This window comes from Lutjanus erythropterus, chromosome 21, assembly GCF_056507025.1.
Source record: "Lutjanus erythropterus isolate fLutEry1 chromosome 21, fLutEry1.hap2, whole genome shotgun sequence".
NCBI classification, from domain to species: Eukaryota; Metazoa; Chordata; class Actinopteri; order Lutjaniformes; family Lutjanidae; genus Lutjanus; species Lutjanus erythropterus.
The window spans coordinates 13,439,888-13,463,084 of record NC_139337.1 but is presented as its reverse complement, the minus strand read 5'-3'; the positions used below and the strand labels follow the sequence as shown (position 1 = coordinate 13,463,084).

The window sequence follows — 23,197 nt, the reverse complement described above, 5'->3', positions numbered from 1 at the left end:
TGATGTGCAGATTGAGAGACTAACATGAGAGAAAATGAGACAATGAGAACAAGCTAAATACACAGAGAGAGAGAGAGAGAGAGAGAGAGAGAGAGAGACAAAACAGGAAAAAAATGAAAAATAATAAATCAATGAACGTACTGTATTCTGTGGCTGCCACAGGGTAATGAAAGCTATTTATTAGCCATCTATCTCTTTCTCTGTCTCTGTCCTCCTCTGCCTCTGTCCCTTCGTTGTCTCTCCCTCTTTCCTTCACTCTTTCTTCATTGCTTTCCCCCGCCCCCAGCATTGATACTCCTATTTCTTTCCACTAGATGCTAACAATTCCATTAAGCACAACAAAACACTCATTTAGAGGTCACATTTGTTTCGCTCAACTTCACTTGTCATCTGCATACCAACTGAGGGGCTGCCTTCCTTGGCTTGGATTCCCGTTATCTAATATGACCTTTCTGCTTTAAAAGAATCGCTGAATTACAATCGACTTTTGCGTGCTACTCCATTTTTCCTTAACGACATGGCTTCACAACACTTTCTCAGTGTGCGTTATTTGTTCTAAAGCATAACTGATTGCTGTAATATCTACATTTTGTCATCTATCACATCATATATGCATAAATACTCCATAATATTAGCCACAAGGCATCAAGCTGGTACTACGTTCGCGTGTAGCCAGTGGAATATGACAACAGCGTAATTAAATTTAACCAGTGAATCCATAAGCTTATGTGACATCTCATATATGGCCTTCATAATCTACTGCCCCAAGTTACGATTAGCTTAGTAGCCAGCTTCACATTATTTCTTCAACAGTTCACGGGCAGTGCTTTAATGCACCAATAATGTGTCCCAGAATGCCCAGCAAGGTCACCGCAAGGCAGTCCAAAGCCATGGGACCTTCAATGATCTGAATCTGTCAAGGAATTACACGTTTATCTGCATTATGTCTCTGTGAGCTGCAAAACAGTGTTGGGGCAAAAGTGAAACAAGTTCTGCAATCTGCTGGTCTCTGTGACAATTAGAACTGAGCTTAAGTTCTATGGATGATTCATTTGCTTGTTCATGGAAAACGGTGAAAAGCCAGCACACAGTTCCTAAAGCTGAGACCACATGTTTTACTACAGTAGGTTGCAATGGAATAGATGAGAGGAGCCTTAGTGTTTTCATGATCCATCATACACTCGACGGTGGCTTTTCAAAGCCAGAGGCAATCAGTTTAAAAATAACTCCAGTGTTTTGGCTTTGAACAGTTCAGATTTTGTTTGGTAACATGATCAAATGCTTTCCAGCCCTAAAAGTTGAGTATTATGGAACTTCTGAAATAAAAATATATGGAGAACTGTCATTGTTGACGTGAGGGCTTGATGACCGCAGTGACAGAGCAACATATTACCGTGGGATGGCAGTTTACTGCCACTGCCTTAATTATATTGTATTGCACTTACTGTCATACTGTCAGTAAGTGCAATACTGTAAGTAGTGTGTAGCTCCTTTAAGGAACAGGGCAGCGCATAAGTGTGTGTGGTGTGCAAGTCAGGGAGAGCCTGCAACACACTGAAATTTACCATGCTTCTCAAAGCAGAGCAGAAACTTCAATTTAGCAGTAAACTGTCAATGTGGAAGTAAATATACACTATATGTTACAGCCTGTCAGTTAATAAAAGCTGCAGCTTCTCAACAGGAAGAAAAGTCTGGTCTGTTATTTACCAACTGCTGGAAAAGTGACAGAGTTAGCCCCAAAGTAAGCTGAGCAGGAAAGGCTAACATTAAGCTAATGCTACCACTAGCATTGTATCTTTACAATGACAACTCAGTGCGATCGTGTCCCTTTCAGAAGCTTTTTAATACAGCCTTGAAGTGAGGTGTCTGTTTGAAGACGAGGTAAAATAAACCCACAGTGATAAACCCAATACTGAATGTCTTCTGTGGTTATTTATGCATCTTCCTGTCTTTCAGAGAGTTGTTGTTGTTGCTAACTTGTTGTTAGCTGCCCACTGGCAATCCAAATTGGGTTGAGTCTGTCAACCAATCAGAGGCTGTGTTCCTGACTTGTGTATTAATAGATGCACTTATTTCAAAATGAGACTGACCCATCAAAATAACATCTTCAGTGATGACGGTAATGAGCTCAACCCCACAGTAGGCATCAAATGACCACTGTACGGCGGTAATGTGGTTGCCGTCACAACAGTGGGCCCATCTCAGCTCAACTCAAGCTGGCTGATGGAGTCATCTGTGACTCAGCTTGTCAAGTTGCAAGCGGCCGGTTTTAGAACATTTGTTATTTTTTTTTCACTGGTTCGTTGGCTTTGGTGCTACCACTGCTCACTTGTTATTGATTTAGTCTATACTTTGATCGTCATTAGTTGCGTGCTCTCTCTCATTTGCTCTTGCCCGCTCAATCACACTCACACCTATACAGCCAGTAGTTAGAGTTAAAGTACCGAGGGTCATTGTGATGATTGTGATGTCGTGGTGATGGTTTGCCACCCGGCACACTGCAAGTAGTAGCAACTTTCAACTGTCTTATCGCAAATCTTTAGTCTAAACTGGGCTTTGAAATCAACAACCTGGGTCATTATGATGATCTCTCATACTTTTGACAAATAAATCAACATTAATCCTTACGATCCTTCTAATGTGATATTTTATTGTTACAGAATACTGTGACTTATAGTATTGAAATCACCCTCCTCTACATATGGAGCTAATTGTCTTGGTGATAACCTCCATTTGCAGGAAAGACTTAGGCAACTACATTCCCTGATGTTATTTCCTATTTGTAACCTTACATCATTTTGTGCTGCATTGGTTTGTTTTGGCATCTTCATGGCAAAAAAGAGATGAATTCTAATTGAAATACGTCAACCATAACTTCAGTGGTATACCCCTTTAAAAGAGCACTGAAGGGCTGAGCTGCACAGCCAGTCAGGCAGAAAAGACAGCAGGAGCAAATGTTTCCCACTGGCTGCCACTTACCACTAATGTTAGAAAAATGATAAATTAGTCTCGGCATGGCGTTTGGAGTCAACGTGTTTGCATGTGAGTGTGTATGTGTGCCAGAGCGGGTTTCCTTCCTGTAAAGTGTGTGTCGCATGCCAACAGTTCACAGTGTGAACAGATGTTAGTCAGTAATGCCCTGGGTTTCTGCACCACAGTCAGGCATTTTTTAGGGTCCTCAGCTCTAAGGAGGAGTCCGTGGAGATGCCTGAATTGCTTTATCGAGCGGAACACAACTAAGGACACGCAGGCTCACAGCGGCTGCCAAGAACACACATAGACACGCAAACACAAACACAGGACTCGTTCCATGCGTGTGCAATACAAACCCACAAACAGAGGGTATACAAAAACCCACACATTTGGAGCAGTAATACACACAGAGACGCGCGCAGAACTACAGGGTGGCAGGTAGCTGACAGGCTTCTAACAGAGTAATGGACCCACTGCTGAGTGAATATGGTGGCTGCAGCTTAAAGCCCACAGGAAACCTTATCTGAGAGAATATAGACTGTCATGAAAGAAGAAATATAACTTTAGATGGATGAGATGAGAGCAGCTTTTTCATTAAAAGTCAAAAAATGCTATATAGAAAATATAAAAGACCCCTAGTGTTTATCTATTTAACTGTCTCCCTTTTCCTCCCGATCCAACTAAATCACCCTCCTTCCTTCATTTTTACCATGTACTTTATTATAACACCTATTCACTCAGAGCCAGCCACTACACTCTATATTTAGCTGCTGCCTGTCACTGAGACCCTGATGAAGGAGAGGAAAATGAGTGGTGATGGTGGAGACCATGGGAAAGGTTAGCGCTGTCTCTTTGAATAGCATCAGATTCTCTCTGATCATTCACAGTTATATTGTAGACACTAATATCTATACTTAGGGCTTGGAACTAAAAAAGGTGGGGTGGAAAAGGGCACTGGAATCTGCATAAACGATAATGTCAATCAAATTGGAATACAAAACATAATAAAAGGGGGAAAAACTCAGAGGTGAGCTGTCACGTGTGTGCACAAGCACAAAAGGAATGACAAATGCACATCACACGTTTTAGTTGACACGCATTGACAAATTTGAGCACACACAGGGATGGATGTGGACTCAGTGGCATATAGTGAGCTGTCAGCAGACAAAAGCTAATCCTCCATATCTGATGTGATAATCATAAGATGATGCAACTGTGAGACAGCGGACTTGACAGCAGACAGGCTATTGCTGGCACAGACACATGCACAAGCAGACATTCTCACAAGCATAAAAAGCAAGTGCACCCAAACAGATGCACAAGTTCAGATAAAACTGTGGTGAAGTGTTGCAACACACTTTTACAAACTTTTAACATGCGTTGAGGACATGAATATTTCAGATGATGTTGCCAGTAAGAAAAATCAACACAAATTATTATCTAAATAAGAAACTTGACAAGTCACGTGCTGGGTTCAAGTGGAAGATAAAGCTCTCCAAAGAGTTGAAACTTTCTGAAAATGAATTCCAATAGGTCAACAAGCCATCTAGATTACTCTACCAAGATAAGTCTTGCTTTGGCGTCTGCCTCATTCAAAAATATTGACTAACCTGTCCAAAAGCATAGCAATAATATATGTGAATTATGATGGCTTGGCATCAGGCTAATAAGCCCAACAAGTCAAAGAGTCTGGAGTAAAAGTAAGAGAACAGTTTCAAAGATGAGCTGAAAAAAAAATCAATGCAAATATAAATATATGTAAGTGTGCAAATTTATGGTAACTAGCCTTGAAATCAATACCCCTTTTTCAATACATATGGGCTGACCTAACTTTACTCTTTTTGACTTGGCTTGTCAGCCCAGCATGGCAAGGATTTGCATCTCCATTACAACACGGTTATCCACTTAAAGGTGCGTTTTTTAATTGAAGATGAGCTCAGCTTGAGCCGAGAGGGGAGAATCTTCTCATATTTTGTGTTTTTTATGAAGCAGCAAAACCAGGAAATGTTGAGTTCTCATCAGCATTAACTCAACAAGACAACAAAGCAGATATCCCGCAGAACAAACAGCAACAGAGGAGAAAAACTACATTTCAAACCACAGAGATTCAGTTTGAAGCTATAAAAGTACTGAGAGCCGAACACACACTTAGTTTTAGTTTTTAGTGTTATCTGGTTTGTAATTAATCTTATTTAAAAACTTAAAAACATATAAATATATGTTGCTCATTAACAGATTTATATTTAAGATGATAATAACCAAAGTGCCTGACTTACAGGTTTCATACAGTTGGTTGAGTTCTTGCTATAAGTATCAAATTAAGAATAGTTTGACATCATGGCATCATTTTGAATCATTTGTACAATTATGTTTTACATCAAAAATACACCACATAATAAATGTAATCAAATATAGGATGAAATTTAAAAAAACAATGGGTACAATTTATTTCCTGTATTTCAGTTTTGAGTTGTATTTATTTTGTCCTTGATGTCGGTGCTCACTTTATTCTTAAATCACTCTCCAGGTATATTAGCATAATGGAACTTCAACACAAACCAAGGGAGCAAACCTCTAAACTTTTGCCAAAAACTCTCATCTGAGACTCAGCTGGAGCAAACAGAATGAGTTGGGAAAGTTCAAAAGTGTCTTTATTTTTTTCCGGTGTGCTCTGTTTCCCTGCCCGCCCCCCTCAGGGTTGTGTACTTATGCATTACGCTGCCTGAGGGAGTCAGAGGGATGCTGAATTTATATGAACCTGACTCTTTGACATCACAGCAAAATTCATGCAAACACAAAGACACACATACACACAGACGTATCAAATGTATCCCAACTTTCCACCAAACTTTACTTTTACACAGGATTTTTACTTACAGGGATGCAACACCTGTATGAGAGAGACTGTGAGGGGACGGCGATTTAGTGAGAGGAGAGGGGCAGATATTTGAGCTGTTAGTGTAAAATTCAAAATTAGCATGCTGCTCGCATACATCTCCTCTCCTCTATCCATCCCTCCTTCATCTTTACTCCCTCTTTCTTTTAAGAGCTCTCTTTTCCTCATCTGAAAATTATTTTGGCAACAGAAAGGTCAGACTTATAAACGGGGAACATAATGAAGTATTGCATGTAATGAAGTAAGGGTTTCAGGACTGTGGCTAATATGCTAATTAATGCTGTAATATGACAAAAGGGGTTCCAGGGACGCTTGACCAAAGTGTCTGTAGCAAAGCAAAGTCTCTAGAGGACTTTTTGTGATCATGTACTGTATATGTGTGGGTGAAGGTGTGTGTTATCACACCCTCAGCTATGTTGCCACGGGTTGTGTTGATGTGTCTGTTTTATCGAGCCCTCAGCAACTACCATGGTGTGTGTGTGTGTGTGTCAGTGGAGTAAGTGAGAGAGGGCATGTTGTGAAGTGCGTTCACATACTCCCATGTTGTTATGTCATACGTCTGTCAGTACAGCATGTGTGTAAATCTCGCCACAAACTGTGTTATTTTACCCCATCACATACATCGACGCGTATGTGTGTGCTTGTGTGTGATTTTGCCTGCAACCTCAGTGTTGTTCCAATCCATCCAGCTGATAAATGCCCCCCACAGCAGGGGGAACACTGTTCTTTTCCAGTAACATCACTCCACAGATCCGAGGTGAAACTACCCGGGGTGTGTATGCTGCAGTGTGTGTGTGTGAGAGTTCATACGTGTGTTGAAGGTATATAATGGTGCAGTCAGCGTTAGTGTCATGAAGGACCCAGAACCTGTTCCATCATCCTCTAAATTTACACATACACTTGTGAGCTGGTAGAGAGCACACACTCGGGTAGAGGCACACTTATGTGTTTGGTAAAACAAAGGAAATTACAGCTCCCAACGTCCCACATGCACACAATGTATGTTTTGTGTAAAAGTGTTTAAGGGCACACACAAGCACACGTACACAGAACAACATCTCTTCTGCACAAAAATCCCAACCGCCACACACAAAAGACAGGGACATTATTACCCGATACCTCCTCCCCACCCCACCCCTCCACCCACACAATGGGAAAAACAAGGTTTGCATGTTACCTGATGCTGCTCATGCTGCCTGCCTCTGATCCCAGCTTGCATCTCTCCAGCTGGGTGGCGACAATCTGACGCTCGGCCTCAAGTTCCCTGGTCAGACGCTCAAATTGAAGCTCCTGAAGAGATAAAGAAAGACAAAGTGTGTTTAAACCAGGCAAGAGGGGGAGAAAGATAGAGGGCTGAGCTCCTCAGTGTAAAGGTTTCCAGAGATATCAAAACATTTTTCTCTTTCCCATCTGATTGGTCATTAGTGGGAGAATGAATCGAAGGGTATTAAAGCTGTTAAAGCCATAAATATCCTTTTTTAATGGATGATAGTAACCTTTTAAAGCCATCCGACAGTATCGGAACAGTATTTCGATATGAATAATAAGTTGCTTTGGGACTGCGGCCTACTTGTCGTAGAAGAAGTGAAGCATTGTCAGCCGCAGGTCATGGAAACAGCTTAGGGCTGGAAGACAGCTGCACGACAGTTAAAAATGAAGTGTGATCATTAACATGAATGTGATTGACAGGTGAGAAAAGGCATGAGGAAAAGTGACTAGTTGAAAGTGTTCCGAATGTGTTGAGCAAAAAAGGCTTTTTAATCCTATCCGCTGTGTGGTGCAGGAGGGCTGTCAACTGGAGTAGTTAAAGCGCTCTCCAAAAAAACTGTAAATCTGTCTAACAAAGATAATTGTGGAATTCCTTCATGCAATGTGGCTGCTACTCCCTGATGAGCTGTTTTCCTGTTCCTGGTTTAGGGAAGAAATGTTCACATTTGAAAAGTGACACAAAAAAGGAGATGGACAAAAAGTTAAAACACATTTACTGGTTGTATTCTCTAATTCTATAATAAAACATGTTTTAAGCAATCTTACTTTTGGCTCTTAAAGGCAAATTGAAATAAAAAATTCCTTCACCATTCCATCATGACATCCATCTGTCAACCAATCTTCAACTTTCAGTGGTGCAGAGATAAGGCTAAGAGTCATTAGATAGATATGCTACCAACATTATGGTATGTTGTTTTGTCTACCAAGATGTTCATCACCTAAAACGTTCTGTTCGCTGGCTAGAATTTATTGACTGTGACATCTGTGTGTATCTGTGACATTTCAGCAACTAATGTTAGTCACATGAAGCATAAGATGAGCTAGAGGTCAGGCTTCACTGATTAATGTTATTGTACAAAAGCACAGCTTTACAACTTGCACAAAAACACAACTCAATTACTCTGTTCACTGATTTGGGTGAAACTGGATCATGCTGCTCAGTTTCTGCTAACTTAACTGCCTTCAGGGCGTAATAAAACGGGCTCAGCAGCTTCCCAGTGAATTCGGCCCGACCAGGCCATGCAGCCAAGTTAGCTGACTTAGTCCTGGGGTGGGCGGGAGCCAAACCTGCCGAGCAAACCATGTTCGCATGTATTCCCAGTCATCAAAGCTCCATCCCGATCTTGCCATGTTCACTAGGAGCTCAGAGTACATGGAGGAGTCGGCTAGTTTAACCGACAGCTCTGCGACAAATCCCTCCCTAGCTGCCCGTTTTAACAGGAAACACATTACTGTGCAGAATCAAATAGCACTCTGCCTTACACATCATGTGGATTTTAATGTCAAAATGTGGATTTTGCAGTTAAAAATAGCCTACTTCACTAACTATGGACTGAACTCGATATGAGGGGGAAGAATAATACAAACTACAGACTACTACAACACAATGAAACATCATATGGCCAAGAGCTAATTACTGAAGTGAAATGAAGTAATTCTACTGTTTTCATCAAATTTATTGATAATGAGGAAAAAATGACAACTGCCATGACAACTTTTCAGAGCTGTAAAGTCCAGTCAACTGCTGTCTAGTGTTTCAGCATGTGGCAACCACTAAAGCTCATGGACATCTCATTTAAATTATACTTCATGGACACCCTGATAAAAATGTTTTCACTCTGCACAGCTCAAAATGTTTTTATGTGTGGCTGCCGTCAGGGAGTTGCATGTTCCTGTCAGGTTACAGCCATGCCAACACACTGTGGAGAGCTGTTTGCTCAAGGCTACAAGGATGGCAGATTCTGGAGGAGGCGCGAGTGTGTCCCTTTCACTCCGTCTAGCCCTGAATGCATCACTCTTAACCCAACCCTGATTTTGTGTGCATGTGTGTGTGTGTGCTGATGCATTAGCTATTTAAGTGTCTTACTGACAGTTCCATATCAGTCATCTAGCTATGAGCCAGACAGATGAGATTTCAAACCAGAAATCAATGTGTGTAAGTATGTGCATGCATGTGTGTGTGTGTGTGTGTGTGTGTGTGTGTGTGTAAGCAGATCAATAGTGCAGTGAACTCCACCCCGCTCAAGATGTTGCGTGTGTGCGACTGAGTGCATGCGTGTGCGAGACCCGGAGGGAGGGGGAGAGTGTGTGAGCGAGACGTGGCGAGTGTATGCTGGTTTGATTGGTTTTCTCAAAGCCATTTGAAGCTCTGAATGACTTGATCCCCAGTCGCTATCTCAAGTCTCCAACCTCAATCCCCTCTCCTCCCCAACACTACAGAGCACAATGCAATTCATCTCCCTCTCGCTCCCTCACCCCTTCTTCATGCATGCTTACAGGAGCCACTCGCTCATAAATATGCACACTCTTTTTTTCCCTCCTTCCCTGTCTGCCTCTCGTACACACATTTATGTTGTTGCCCTCTCCCTCTTCTCTTCTTCCCCCCTCTCTCTCTCTCACACATGCACACACGAACATTCACTTAAGTGCCAAAAGCAAGCCCCCAACACATACATATGTAGTACTAGTAGTAGTAGTTCATTGATCTCACAGTAGTAAATTCCTTTATCTGTGAGGCATTACCACACACTGTATGATATATGAAAACGCGTCACTGAACCTCTCACAGGCTGTAAGTTCACATAAAAAAACTTGTGCCATTACACCACTAGCCAAACACAATCCCACGTTCCTCCAACTATTTCACTATAGCGCCTGGGAGTGCCTGTCATTTCATCACTCCAAGTGTATTAAAACACAGAAATAAAGTCCTGAGCTTTGTTTGGTAGATACTTAAAGCTGTTATCAGTAACTGGAGGCAGAAATATACAGCAGGACCTCGTTGGGTCTCACTGCCAGAGATGGACACCGTTTTCCTAGGGGAGAGTGCAAAAGAGAGTCACAAGATCACCACTTTTCTACATATATAGTCAGCAATTTCTCTCATATTTATTGCCAAAAACACCACCTTCTGCAGCTAAGACAAGCTAAGACTGCTTACTGTTGTTTGTTCTCTGGCTTTATAAGTTATTGTCAGACTGAATGTCGTTGCAGAGAGCAAACAGAGAGAAATGTTGTGGATCACAAATTCATTAGAAAATCGATCTGAACTTACTTTCTCTTCTTTTAGGCAGACTGAGATTCATTTCATCATAGCTACTTACAGCAGTTTTAGTGCTACTTGTTGCTTTGTCTGTTTTATTAACATATTCAGCCGAACTTGCTCTGAAAAGCTACACGTCATATATTTGCCAAACTAAAGAGCTGTTTTTTTCAAATGAAGAAAACTTGTGATTGTCAATTTCTTTCTGCTTTTGAAATAGAGGTGTTTGTTTGTACTGACTAGGAAAATGTTCATTTAACAACAACATCGTAGAATTCTACTGCGGCCTGGAGGTTTAAGCTTCTCTCCATTCACTCGGCCTCTCCTCGCTTCCCTCTTCTCACTGCTCTGCCTCCTGTCAGCAACTCCTCTCGAGATTTTCCTTAGTCTACCTGCGACAGGATAAATCTCATACATGTGAACAACAAAGTAGCAGGTTCAGCCACCCCTATGATTTACCAAAGAGAGGTGACGCTGGGAATTTGAGCAGGGTCTATTAAACCCTCTGGACCCGTAATTCTAAATTACAGCTTTGTTTTACAGTGAGATGCCTCGCTTCAAAGCCGCGCTCCTGCTCCCCACAGCAGACTGCTTTGTCACCTTGTTTGCCACAGCCGCATCGTTTTAAATCCTCAAGGTATAAAAATGCAAATCCCTGCACCTAAAGTAGCATTATGCTAATTGATGATGTATAATGCCTCAACAGTAAAGTATCTTAAATGCCTTCTAAGGTAACACGGTAATGGACGCCAAAACAGATGGGAGACCTGTTAGGCTAGTTCTGTATCGGGGCAACGTTTGTCTAAATTATGTATAACCCTTTGTCACATTTTTATTCATTTAAATACCTTCTCGTAAGAAACTGCTTTGCTACTGATATGTCACGATAAATGATGCCTTTGAGGATGAACTGCTTTCGTGGGTTGGCCAAAGGATAGTATCAGTATTTCTACTAGATGAGCGAGTGTAACTGACTTGTCCAATTATATTGCAGTTGTGCATTTTGATTAGCTGAAACTACTGTACAAGACAGTAAGGAGAAAAGCTGAAGCCATCATAACTAATGTAGAAACAGGACGCTTCATTGATTAGTTTAGGAGCTCTGTGCTGCAGTTTTGTGTTTTATCTATAATTATGAATGCTGAAATATCCTCTATACCGATTTTACACTAAAATGAGCATGAAGATGCAGGTTTTTTAAGTGTGGCTAAAAACGGGCAATTAACCCTTTACCGGTAGACAAGATGCCCCTCTGTTTTTTTTCTGACGTGCTGCTGGAAAGCTGCGTCGACTCATAAGTGTAGGAGAGCAAAGAGAAAGGTGTTTATAAAAGTCTCTGTCTGTTCAGCTCTCAGTACTTTTGTAGTTTCTAAGTGAATATCTGTGGTTTGAAGTTCAGTTTCTCTCCTGTGACACTGTTTGTTCTCTCAGGTATCTGCTTTATTTTACTGTTTGACGTTTGAGTCATGTTAAGTTACTGCATTTCCTGATTATGCTGCTTCATAATAAAAACTTTTAGACAACAAAATAACAGAGGACATAATGATGAGCAGTCATCAGTTAAATACACAGCTTCAAGCAGGTGTAAACTCTGCAGTGCCGCGCTGACGCACACTGGGTCAAGCACAGCACATGTGTATGAAAGTGGAGTCACAGAAGTCACCAACAGAAGCGACAAGCCGTCACCGTCACCGCCTCCGCGAAAATTAACATGTCCACCCAGGTGTCATGTTTACATCACTGTCGATCGAGGCTGGAGCAGATAAACGCCCGTGACAATTGCAGAGTATTCTGACCAGGAAATGAAGGGTAATTGTTCCCTTTCCGATTGAAGACAAAAGCCAGATGTTAGTGGGTGTTCATGCTCTCAAACTGGTGTTCATCTAGTATAAAAGGAGTGCTACAGCATTGTTTTAGACACAAAAAAACTTTGATTTACGTGATTTGGAGACCTACACATTTCTCTTTGAATTATATTGTAAGCAACACCGTAAACCGTGCTGTGAAAAAAAAAATCAGTCAGGAGCAGCTGCTGTAATGCGCTGCCAGAACAGTCGGCAAGTCTTTTTTGTGCTATACTGTCATAATTACTACACTTAAGAAATCTTTAAAAAATGATTAGCAACTGAACATCAGAAAGTCTGTTATATTTTTCAGAAGAAGTCATTTTGCTGAATAACGTTTTTAGCACAGCACACATCTGCCAGCTCAATAACATTTGACTTAGTAAAAGCTTACTCACTCACCAAAGTCTGAAAATCTTGCAGCACAGTAAATTCAACCTGACACAAACATGAATTTACAGATGGATAGAAACTATGATTATGTAGCGCCATGTCAGAAAATATTTTGACAGCATCGTGAGCAAGTTTTCCGCAACAGAGTGAATCCCTGTCTAACATGACGTAAATGAAACTAAAACAAAAAAGAATAAAAATGTACAAGTAATTAAACTTGGCATGATGAACTGTAAGACAGAGACAGGTTGGAGTATTAAAATACACAAAGACAGAAAGGTGTGCCATATCACTATCTGTGACACACAGCCACTAAAAGCCTTAGTACTTGGACAGCATCTTTATGATTATGCACTTAGAGAAGTAAAGTTGGAGGCAAGCAGTAATTCTTTATTCTGCTCTACATTTAAGGAACACAACCAAGCTGTCTCTCTGCTAGAGGCCATTCATCTTCTCTACCAAGCTTTAAAATGTTACCTGAATGTCATCCCGCTAAGAACAGTGCAACAATGCTGATGCTGGATCACTGCACCATATAAGCTTCAATAGATTGGATTTGCCGTTCCATCTATTTTGATTGTTCTCCATGTGTGTTTTATGAAACCTCTGCTGTTCTGCTGATCTATAAATTGCAAACTATTTACCAGAAAATTTGTTTTGTATGTAGTGATATATTTTACCTTGATATGTGCATGGACCACAGTTCAACAGATCCAAAACTGATGAGTTGAGAGTTTCAGCAGGAAGTCCTTGTGCTTCGTCTGTGCGTTTCTACGAAAAATGCACCAAGGTGTAGGATTCCACTATGTTGTGCATGTGTTGTGCATGTGTGTCACTGCCTCCCTCTCTGAAATGAATAGGAGACAGAAAGCAGCACCCGCAGTCAGCAACAAAGGTCTCTATGGCAACTGTAGAGCCCCATCCACCCCCTCCCAGCATTAGAAATTAGGTCCTGACTCCTCCCACACAGAGTCCCTGCCCTTTCACATACCTGCACTGCTCTCACAGAGGTGTCTGCAAATGTATTCAAGTCTTTCTCTGACAAAAAGCAGAGTGTGGGGGCTGCAGGCTGGCCACAAGTGCTTTTAGAGTGAAATAATGTATATCGTCCAGAAATAGTGTGGATGCTGATATTGATTCACGACAGAGAAAAACACTACTAACAGTTTGGTCATTCAGTACAACTGTAAGCGGCCATATTTTTCCACCTTCTATAAATATATGCATGAAAATCCCTTTTTACTGAAATGTAAACCAAACAACAGTCCATCCACTACACAGACTCTGTGTGCTTCAAACATGTCTCCTTCTGATCCTTTCTCTGGTTACTAAAAGGTGACAGGAAAAACGACTTAGAGCAGTTTTCAGAACACGCTGGCACCGTTTTTGAGTTATTTTCCAACGGTTTGGTCTGACACTGTTTTGCTGCGCTCTGTGGGTGCCAAAGTCAACATCAGACAGAGAAAACAATTTACTAACACCTGGAGGGAAGTGACCTGTCTCCTAAGGTTTCCTAGTGAGCAATATTTACTTGACTGTCCTCTGTTTCACTTTCACCTCAGCATTCATTCCCCTCTTTATTTTCAAGAACGTTTGATTAGGCAATTAATGCTAATTAGACAGCTGCACAGCAAGGAAAACAATGTTACAGCTCTGTGCACCTTCAACTCATGCTGTCTGTATTACCACCAACACACAGCTGCATTTGAAATTAAAACTAGAGAAAAAAATAATACATTAGACTTTTTGAGTCAATCCTGAATGCATATATAGTACTAATATATACTGTACATGGGCTCTTATTGTTGATGAAAACTTGTGTAAATGCAGATTTGCACTTGCACCTATATACGTGTGTGTAAGGTTAAGTGAAACTACAAAAGCAAACATTTTTGACCGAATGCCATGAGTATAATGACAATATGGGTGGGTGACATTCTATATGTTGTCATGTTATATGATACTTTATATTACGTTACCAGTATGTGTAACAATATAGTAATTGTTCTGTAAACTCAATTAGGAAAATGTCTAAAATAACCATATCTTACTGCCTTCAGCATATTTTATTATGTTCCTCCTTTATTTGGAACTTCCACACAAAGGAAATTCAGCTGCGGCACATGAGACAGTACTTGAGTTAAAAACAAAAGGCTCAAAGCAGTATAACTAACACCCTTTCAAGACGGAAGCTTTGAGCCTCCAATTGACAACAATAATTTGAAGTGTTACAGGTTTTAAGGTTAACATGTGCAAATAAATACCCGCCTGGTTGAGATGTCTCGTGCTCTGCGGCAAACAAGCTTAATCGTGTACTACTGCCACCAACTGTCAGTCTCATGTCACATGGAAAAGTGGTAAGCAATCCTCCTGCCTAAATCATGTTACCTTGATGAGGCAACTGGATTTGTGCGATCATGCGAATAGTAGCGGATATGGTACAGCTAAATCGCTACCAGTGGACATGTTTCTACCGTTGCATGTATATATCATCATATCACCCATCCCTAAATCACAGTACTGTAGGTATGACTATTGCTAATTTCACAAAATAAGAAAACAATTAGATCTGACATAAATAATCACCAGTAATGTTGATATAATGGCTAAGAGGGTGAAGGTAAATAACAGAACAGCTAGAACAGTCAGAAATTCAGAAAATTACATCACTTTACTGAAATGCAGCCTTTAAAACCAGGAAAAGTCAACACTTGTGACAAATTAGGTTAAAACAATATCTAAACTCTGTGATGCTATGTAGTCTTTCATCACAATATCAATTAAATATCAATATACTGCCAAGCTCCATGTGTGTGTATGCTCATATAAAACCCTCCACTCTGCTTCGACATCCTTCAAGCAAGGCACTAAACCCTGAAAGAGCTCTTGAGGCACAACACAGCAGTGATATCTGACCTCCCTGTGAATGAGGGTGATAGAGAGGAAATCCCCACATAGGGATCCAGAGAGCAACACAATACCCAACAGCAAAGCCTCAAAAATAAGGATATAACCAAACTACAGAGTATAAAAGTGAAACAGCAAAATAAAATCCCAAGTTAACTTGATAGCACTGAAATTGTTATTGATAATGTGACATTCGACATCAGTGAGTAGAATAAAATGGCACACACAGTTCTGACTGGAAGACAGGAAATAATGTACAATCCGACAAATTGCTGGGGAAATCAAGTCCAGGTAGACAGCCTGGATCCAGCCTTAGAAAGTGCTTTTTTGTCATTTTCACTTGTGCTCAAGCTTTCTATGGAAAGTCTGAACTTTTTGATCAACAGAATCTATTCTTATTGGATAATGCATGGAGGAGTTTTTGATAGGCAATAAAGCAAAACACCGGCAAAATTTTACAATACACAGGCAATAAATATGGGGGCAGCGGCCCATGCATCAGACCTTTAAATGGGCTAAATTGCAGCCATGGGCTCATTTAGTTTCACCGCTGTTAGTATAAGAACTAACAGCAGTGTAGCTCTTTCTCTGTTAAAGCTAAATTTTCCCACTTGCCACCATAAAGACACTGTGTGCTGTCTGTGCGTGATTGTCTGTGTGTGTCTAGAGATAAGGCCCAATCATTATAAAGTGGCCTATGGGCAGCTATTAACAGTGCTGTTTTTGGATGGGAGACAAAAGGCTATCAAATAGAGCTATGACCTTCTAGCTGAGAAGTAACGCTCTCTCTCTCTTTCATTCTTTCTACCCCCCTTCCTCAATCAGCAAGGAGGAAGGAAAAAAAAACTGAGATGAGATGAGTGGAATGAAGGAGTGGGAAAGGGGAGTGTGAATGGGAGCTGGTAAAAAGGTCACTCTCCTCTCCTCCGTCACTCCCGTGCATATTAATATTCCACACCACAGTCGCAATCTCCCCCTGCTTCTCCTTTCTAAACTTACAGCTGGGGTTCATGTAGCCTAGGTATAGTTCAAATTTAGCTGAGATTCATTTCTCCCCTGTCCGCTTGTCTTGTCTGTCACTTTAATGAGAGTGAAAAGTTAACCACAAGTCAGGAGGGAAGCAGCAAGGAGGGTCGGGGGGAGCAAAAAAAAAAAAACTGGAGGGCAGGAAAAAGAGAGTAGAGGGAAAAAAGCAAGGAAGAAAGACAGGGGAGACCGAGACGTCTCTGCTGATGAAAGTCACATGAGATGATGGCCGAGGGTGGGATACCTGATCCACTCCCTCTGCATGTGCATGTGTGTGCAACAAAGAGAACAAGACAAAGAGAAAGAGAAGACTAAAATAGATTACCAGAATTCCCTGATCATGTTAATGACTTCTTTTTTCCTCAAACAATGGTGGTATTGTATGTCTGAGTTTGAACATTAGGGTTTACTGTTACCTGCCATGGGCCATGAATGCTTATGTGTTTGAACTTCTACCTTGAAAATGAATAAAACACCTGGTTGTAGACTCTTGAGCCAGGGCTGTCTATTGTGTGATGTCAAACAGATTAGGTTTTTATTTTTAAGGACGAGTCCCATGAATTGCTGTTTGGATTGCATTTTCATAGAAATATTGCTAAAACAAAGTCTGACAGGGTAAGATCTTTGATCAGTCATAAAATCAAACAGGTTGTGAACAAGCCAACAGTTTAGTCAGATTTTTTACCACTTTATTTTGAGTTAAAAGTCAAAGTACTGTTTGCTGGCTTAGATCTGGAGTTGGTCCCTGTGACTCCTTACTGTTCCAGAAAAAGTTAAATGCAGATGCTAAATCTGACAATATAATTGTATTCTGTATGATTATATTCATATTAAGTTTACCTTTACCTTACACTGAAAATAGCTGTTCCTGCAATGTAGCTAATAATGCATGCAAAACTACAACATGTACTGTAGATCAACCAAGCAGACAGTCTGAAAGAATTAGAGGCTTGATAATGACTAAGCAGGTAAAGGCAAATGATATATACATTGATATATATACATTTAGAACAGTCTAGTATACTCAGAAAATTATATCACTTTACTGGAATGTAGCCCTTAAAACAAGGAAAAGACAACACTTGCCATATCACGATATTAAGATACACAAAATCTAAGATGATATTTAGTCTCATATCATTTCGGTTTTCCATAATAAGCCATTATGGTTGGATAGAAGAATAAATGGATAGAATGTAGAGTCCAGTGTGTGTGGTCCAGATGTAGAGAGAGGGACAAAGATAAGTATACGCGTTTGTGTGCCTGCATCGATTGTGTATTGCTGATCATGTGTGTGCATCTGTGGGTCGGTGTGCATGCAGGTGCTCTCGCCATCTGGCAAATGGTGATACTAGACAAAGAAATATTACACAGCTTGGTCTCGCTTCATTCTGCATCAACTTTGCTCATTAACACCTATCTTTTTCCATAACACATGACTCATTATTGTTGTACACCAGGGATACTAGTCCGTCCTATCGCAGTGATGACTAGCCTTTTCCATATCAGACTGCTTCTAACAAAATTTAATTTACATTAGCAGCAATACCTGAGGGGCCTGTTTAATGTGATTATGAGTACAACAGTAATGCAATGGACAGCACATCAGTACTGATAATAACAGTGAGGACTTCCCTTGAAGGAATTATGGCTAATAAAGAACAAATACAAACAAAGTATGCACAAAAATGACAACAATGGTACTAATATTACTCCTACTTCTATTCATATGACTACTGCTAATACTACCAATAATAATAAGGATTATAAGAGAGGCAATTAATGGGTCAAAATTGGTCTTGTGGAACACCAAACAATTAATCCATTTCTGTCATTGACCTCACAACACTAAGTAGATCGATCAACAACTACATGCAAGGCCAAACCAAACAACCATTAGGACACTGCTCTTAGGGGCTCTTTTATCCTGGCTGGAGGACTCACAGATGGAGAGAAGAAATAATACAAATAAGAAGAGATTGAAGTTTATTTCTGTGGGGTGTTTCCAGTAATACGTCTCTGATGACCTCTGTTCAAAGTAAACAGAAAAAGATTGAGGCAGAAACTGAAAACAGACAATGAAACCCTTTAGTGTGCAAAATAGTTTGGTTTACTTGCATAGAAAAAATGAAAATCCATCAAAGAAGCCAAATGATTTGACAGAATGTCAAAATGAAAACAGCCTAACTAAAAAGTCTTTCTACCTAAACCACAAAATGTTTTTGTTTTTTTTTTTTCAGTTCAGTCAAAAATGGCACAAATTTTGGTTAAGGAACTAAAACTTAATGGGAAATGAATGTAATCTGACATTTTAGTTCCTGGGGAACCGTCATAACTTCATGACATTTCTTAGAACTGAATCCCTAGGATAAACATTTAGTATGATGTCTTTTGAATAAAGCCTACATTTTGCGGCCAAATACAACCAAATTAAGTCAATGACAGTGAAGCTTGAATCACTGTATAACAGCAACTGTCACATCCTATCGTAAGAGGAGACGAGGGCTTTTGAAAATACAGCAAACATCACAGAATTTAAGAGAAAATACACTCCAAGACTAAATTACCATCTTATTCGTGTAATTTTCACAGTTGAGTTCACTGGCAACGAGAGCAAATGTATCACAAAGACAGGCAATGGTGAGGCAAGACTGAATGATATTAAGACAGAAGCACTGAAGCTGCTCAACTGGCAATAGTCTAAGTATTGCTTTATGGATAAAGCAACAATACCCAAGGAAGAGTGTAAAACTGGCAGTAATACAAAGAAATGAAGTTTTTCAATGTCACAGCTAAAATACTGTTTCACATTCTCTCTAGACACCTCAGAAGTGTTTTCAGTACTGTGACTTTGGGGTTTGTGAGCCGATGTGAGTCTCGGTTCTGAGTACCAGTTTCAAAGTTAGTGACAACATCTGTACAGGCTCACTTAAGTTGGACTGACCTTTAAGGTGGACCAGGCCAACTATTCTCATTTTAACGACAAACGATAAACAAGACTTTTTTGCATTGAATTATGGAGAGTAATACTGATAAGAGTATCAATAAGTATCAGTGATTAGGAATGTTCCTGTCAACCAATTTCCCTGCTGATTAAACAGAAATTTCGAGCCGTTTGAAGCCGTAAACACATTCTTTAATAACCAAATTATATTTTAAATGAAATGTGAGGCAATTTGAGCAATGCATTTTTTTTTAACTTTACACATTATACCACAAAACATGACAGCACTACACTAAATGGGCTTTCTTTTCAGACCAAACAGGATCACAGAGTCTGTGGGTAAACAATATCATGACACTGTATTAGCAGCCTGCTCTCCTTGCAGGTAAACGTCCACATGTCTGTGCTGAATGGAGTTTAAATTATTCTTAATCGGTATCAATAAGCAGCATTGGTATCAATGAAATCCTAACAATATCCGTCCCTACAGTTAATTGTGTATACAGATACTAACTTAGCTCAAATCATAGATGGGATCCCTGTTAATTCTGTTTTGGGGCAGATTTTTGCTTAATTGACTCAAGGAGCTATTAAAGGGGCTTTCAGAGAACAGCCGTAGAAAACACATTAGACTGCACATGGAGCTATGTAAAAAGGTCCTTTGTCACATTTGGGGATGGATGAGTCTCCTTCTTTCATAACTGATGCTCATTTAAATTCTGTCTGGTGTGGATAGCTTTGGAGCCAATTATTACCATCTGAATTTTCTGACTCATTATACTGGCAGTGTGTTTTACTAAGGAGGCAGCTGACAGGACGTTTTGGCAAAAATTATTTTCAGCCTCTACATATCTGGAAGTAGCTTGAAACATACCCACATCTGAAGGTATTTTTTGTCATTTCTTTAATTTTTCCTGCATCAAATGATCTAAAAAACACTATAAGTAAACCATATCATTATGAATTTAATTTTTAAGGTATTAACGTGTAAAATTGTGATATTTTTCTTCCTCAAAGGAGAACTTGTAATCTTTGCTCAAAAGGGAAAACTTCATAACCACCTCTAAGTTTAGAGTATTTTTAGTTCTAACTAAACTTTCAGTGCGAGTCCTAGGAGTGATTCTGAGTTGTTTGATAAATATGAGCCCAGGATTAAAATATCTTTGGTCCAGGCAAAGAGGAATTCAGGAAAACAGCTTCAAAGACTGCCAAATCAAAGACCCACATCACTAAACAGTTGAAAATCAGCTATTCATGAGGCTGGGTCCAGGCTAATGGTTTGTCACTTGATGAAAAACACTGAAAATATTTGCCACAATTTCATAAATAAAGCCCACAAAGCCTGGTCATGCTACAACCGAGCCACGAGTGACGACCAGAAGAAGCAGCTGTATCTGTTTGGATTTTTGGATTCTAATGCTCCTTTAAACAACTGCACAGACCTGAGACGTATGACTGCAAACAGCTGGGCCATAACAGTTTTATATGCATTATAAATATTCAACACACAAACACAGCAATACTCTGACAGATCTCTCCCTCGTTAAATTATTTAAAGGCTCAGTGGGCAAAATGAAATCATCTCTCTCCATCGTCTCCAATTTCTCTCTCTCCCTCACTCTGTCACTCTGTCACTCTCTTCTCCTTGTTCCAGTATATCGGTCTCTTTTTCAGTGTGTGTGAGTGTACACACAACTACAGTATATGTGTTTGTGAGTTTTGGCTTGAGTACTGCAAATAGGAAACCCTGAGCTGACTATTTTCAATTTTAAATAGTCAAAGTACAACGTCAGCCTGGTTAACAGATACATGAAGACACACATACACATTCCCACTCAGTTCTTTCTATCCTAATTATGGCCACATATTAGCATAGCTTTGGTCTGTCAAAGTTACATAAGATTAGAACAAAATAAAAGAGAACACAGAAAAAAGAAGAAGGTAAGGTTTGGAGATGGAAGGACAGGCAAATAGTTTTTTATACTTTTTCTTTATATTATGCAAATAGTAAGTAAAGTAAGTAAATAGTAAGTAAAATCCACCTGTAACTTTATCAGAACATAAATGTGAAACTGAAGCATGACACTGCATGTGTGTCTGTTTGTGTCACACATAGACCAGTGGTTTTTGAACTGGGGTCCAAGGACCAACAAGGGTTCTTGGGTGGTTTCTAGGGGGTACCCAGAAAAAGAAGCACAAGAATATTTTCAATTTAATAGCCTATGAAACTATTTGTTAGTTGCAGGCCTACATTCTGGAGCTGGAGTTCACTGACTGCCTGCCTTTGGCCTGCCAGACTCAGCACACATATTGTTCAGTTTACATGTCCTCCTTCTAAAAGATTATTAATGATTTCTTATGACTCATAAACAGACACCTACACATTCAGCAGATATCTGGCATTAATTTTAGCTCCACGTAAAGTGAATAAACTTGAAACAGGCTAAAACAGGCCAAAAGAAAAACTGTCATTCTTTAAGACAAAATCCTCATAAATTAATAGTCCTTTTCAAATGTGCATCTGTTTTGGGGGTTAATATGAAAAAGTAGAAGGAGACTGACTACATGCACATCACATAGGAGTTAGGACAATATTCTAATCTGAGGAGGGTCTGAGTGGACTCGAAACACTTGGTTAACTTTGGTGGCACAGAGTAAGTGCAAGTGTAACCACTACCACGGACAAAAGTGTCCTCTTTGCTTATTATCTTTGCATAAAGTTAAGGTGTCACACTTTGCATTAGTGTTTCACTTGAATTAAATCTTTTTTTTTTTATCCTCTTAGCTGATTGCTCCTGTTATTCATGCAGCAACTCTGGCCTTTTTGAAAGTCTGGTACTTTTGAAAACTCACATATACAAATGACCATTGTCAAACCTCTGTAGGAGCAGACACGTACCTCTAATTGGCAGTCCCTTGAAAAACTGCCTGAATAGCTGGCTTTGTTAATGTCACTTGGTTCAGCCTGTTTTGCCCGGCTTGTGAATGTCTGTGTGTGTTCACTGGTGCATGTTTGATTGAATGGGTGTGAACCTGTTGGTGAAGCGCTAGAGTGATTAACTTCTTCATGATTAACTGTCGAGAGTAACATATTGTTTAATTTTGACTTATGAAGTGCGAACTACTCTCCAACTCTTTCTCTCTGAATGCTGTGTACAAGTTCTACTGTATTTAAGTTGTGATGAATCGTCCAATTAGTGTGCATTATAAAAGGAAGCCTATTCACTACATGGCTCCCACTGTAAACACTGTCATCTTTTTTCTCTCTTTCCCTTGCTCTGTTTAATAGAAAATTCAATAAAACCCACATAAGCAAGCAGATATAGACAAACATAATATTCCAGTCCCTCGATAAAACACTGTATATAAACTCGCACTTGGTATACACAAATATACACACATGCAATACTGCACAGCAATGAAACAAAGCAGCAAACATCTTTTGTTCTCTGCAGTCCTAAAACCATAGCACCTAATATCAAACTAGCAGAGTGCACTCAGTTGAGTGCAGATCGGGATGGTGAAGCACCTACTGCAATGCCACTACAAGTGCCAGATGCAACCAGCAAAGCTTGCAAAGCTCTGCCAACATTAACAGGATCCCCACATATGTTGTCCCTAATTGAAACAAGACGTCAAACTGGAGCAGTTGTTGATCACTTGTGGCACTTAGCAGCCTGTTA

General features: G+C 40.0%; 1 protein-coding gene across 3 annotated transcripts in view; it reads right to left on the bottom strand.

Annotated features, from left to right (window-relative positions):
- The window catches only part of ctnnd2a (catenin (cadherin-associated protein), delta 2a), a 328,733-nt gene that overhangs the window by 212,223 nt on the left and 93,313 nt on the right, over window positions 1–23,197 (bottom strand). For 2 of the 3 annotated variants that reach the window (XM_084746984.1, XM_084746983.1), the window contains exon 3: window positions 7,047–7,159. In XM_084746984.1, coding sequence (XP_084603110.1) covers window positions 7,047–7,159 — 113 coding nt within the window. Of the gene's footprint in view, window positions 1–7,046; window positions 7,160–13,317; window positions 13,452–23,197 lie in introns of those variants that run through there. The other variant, XM_084746985.1, reaches the window with a different exon arrangement.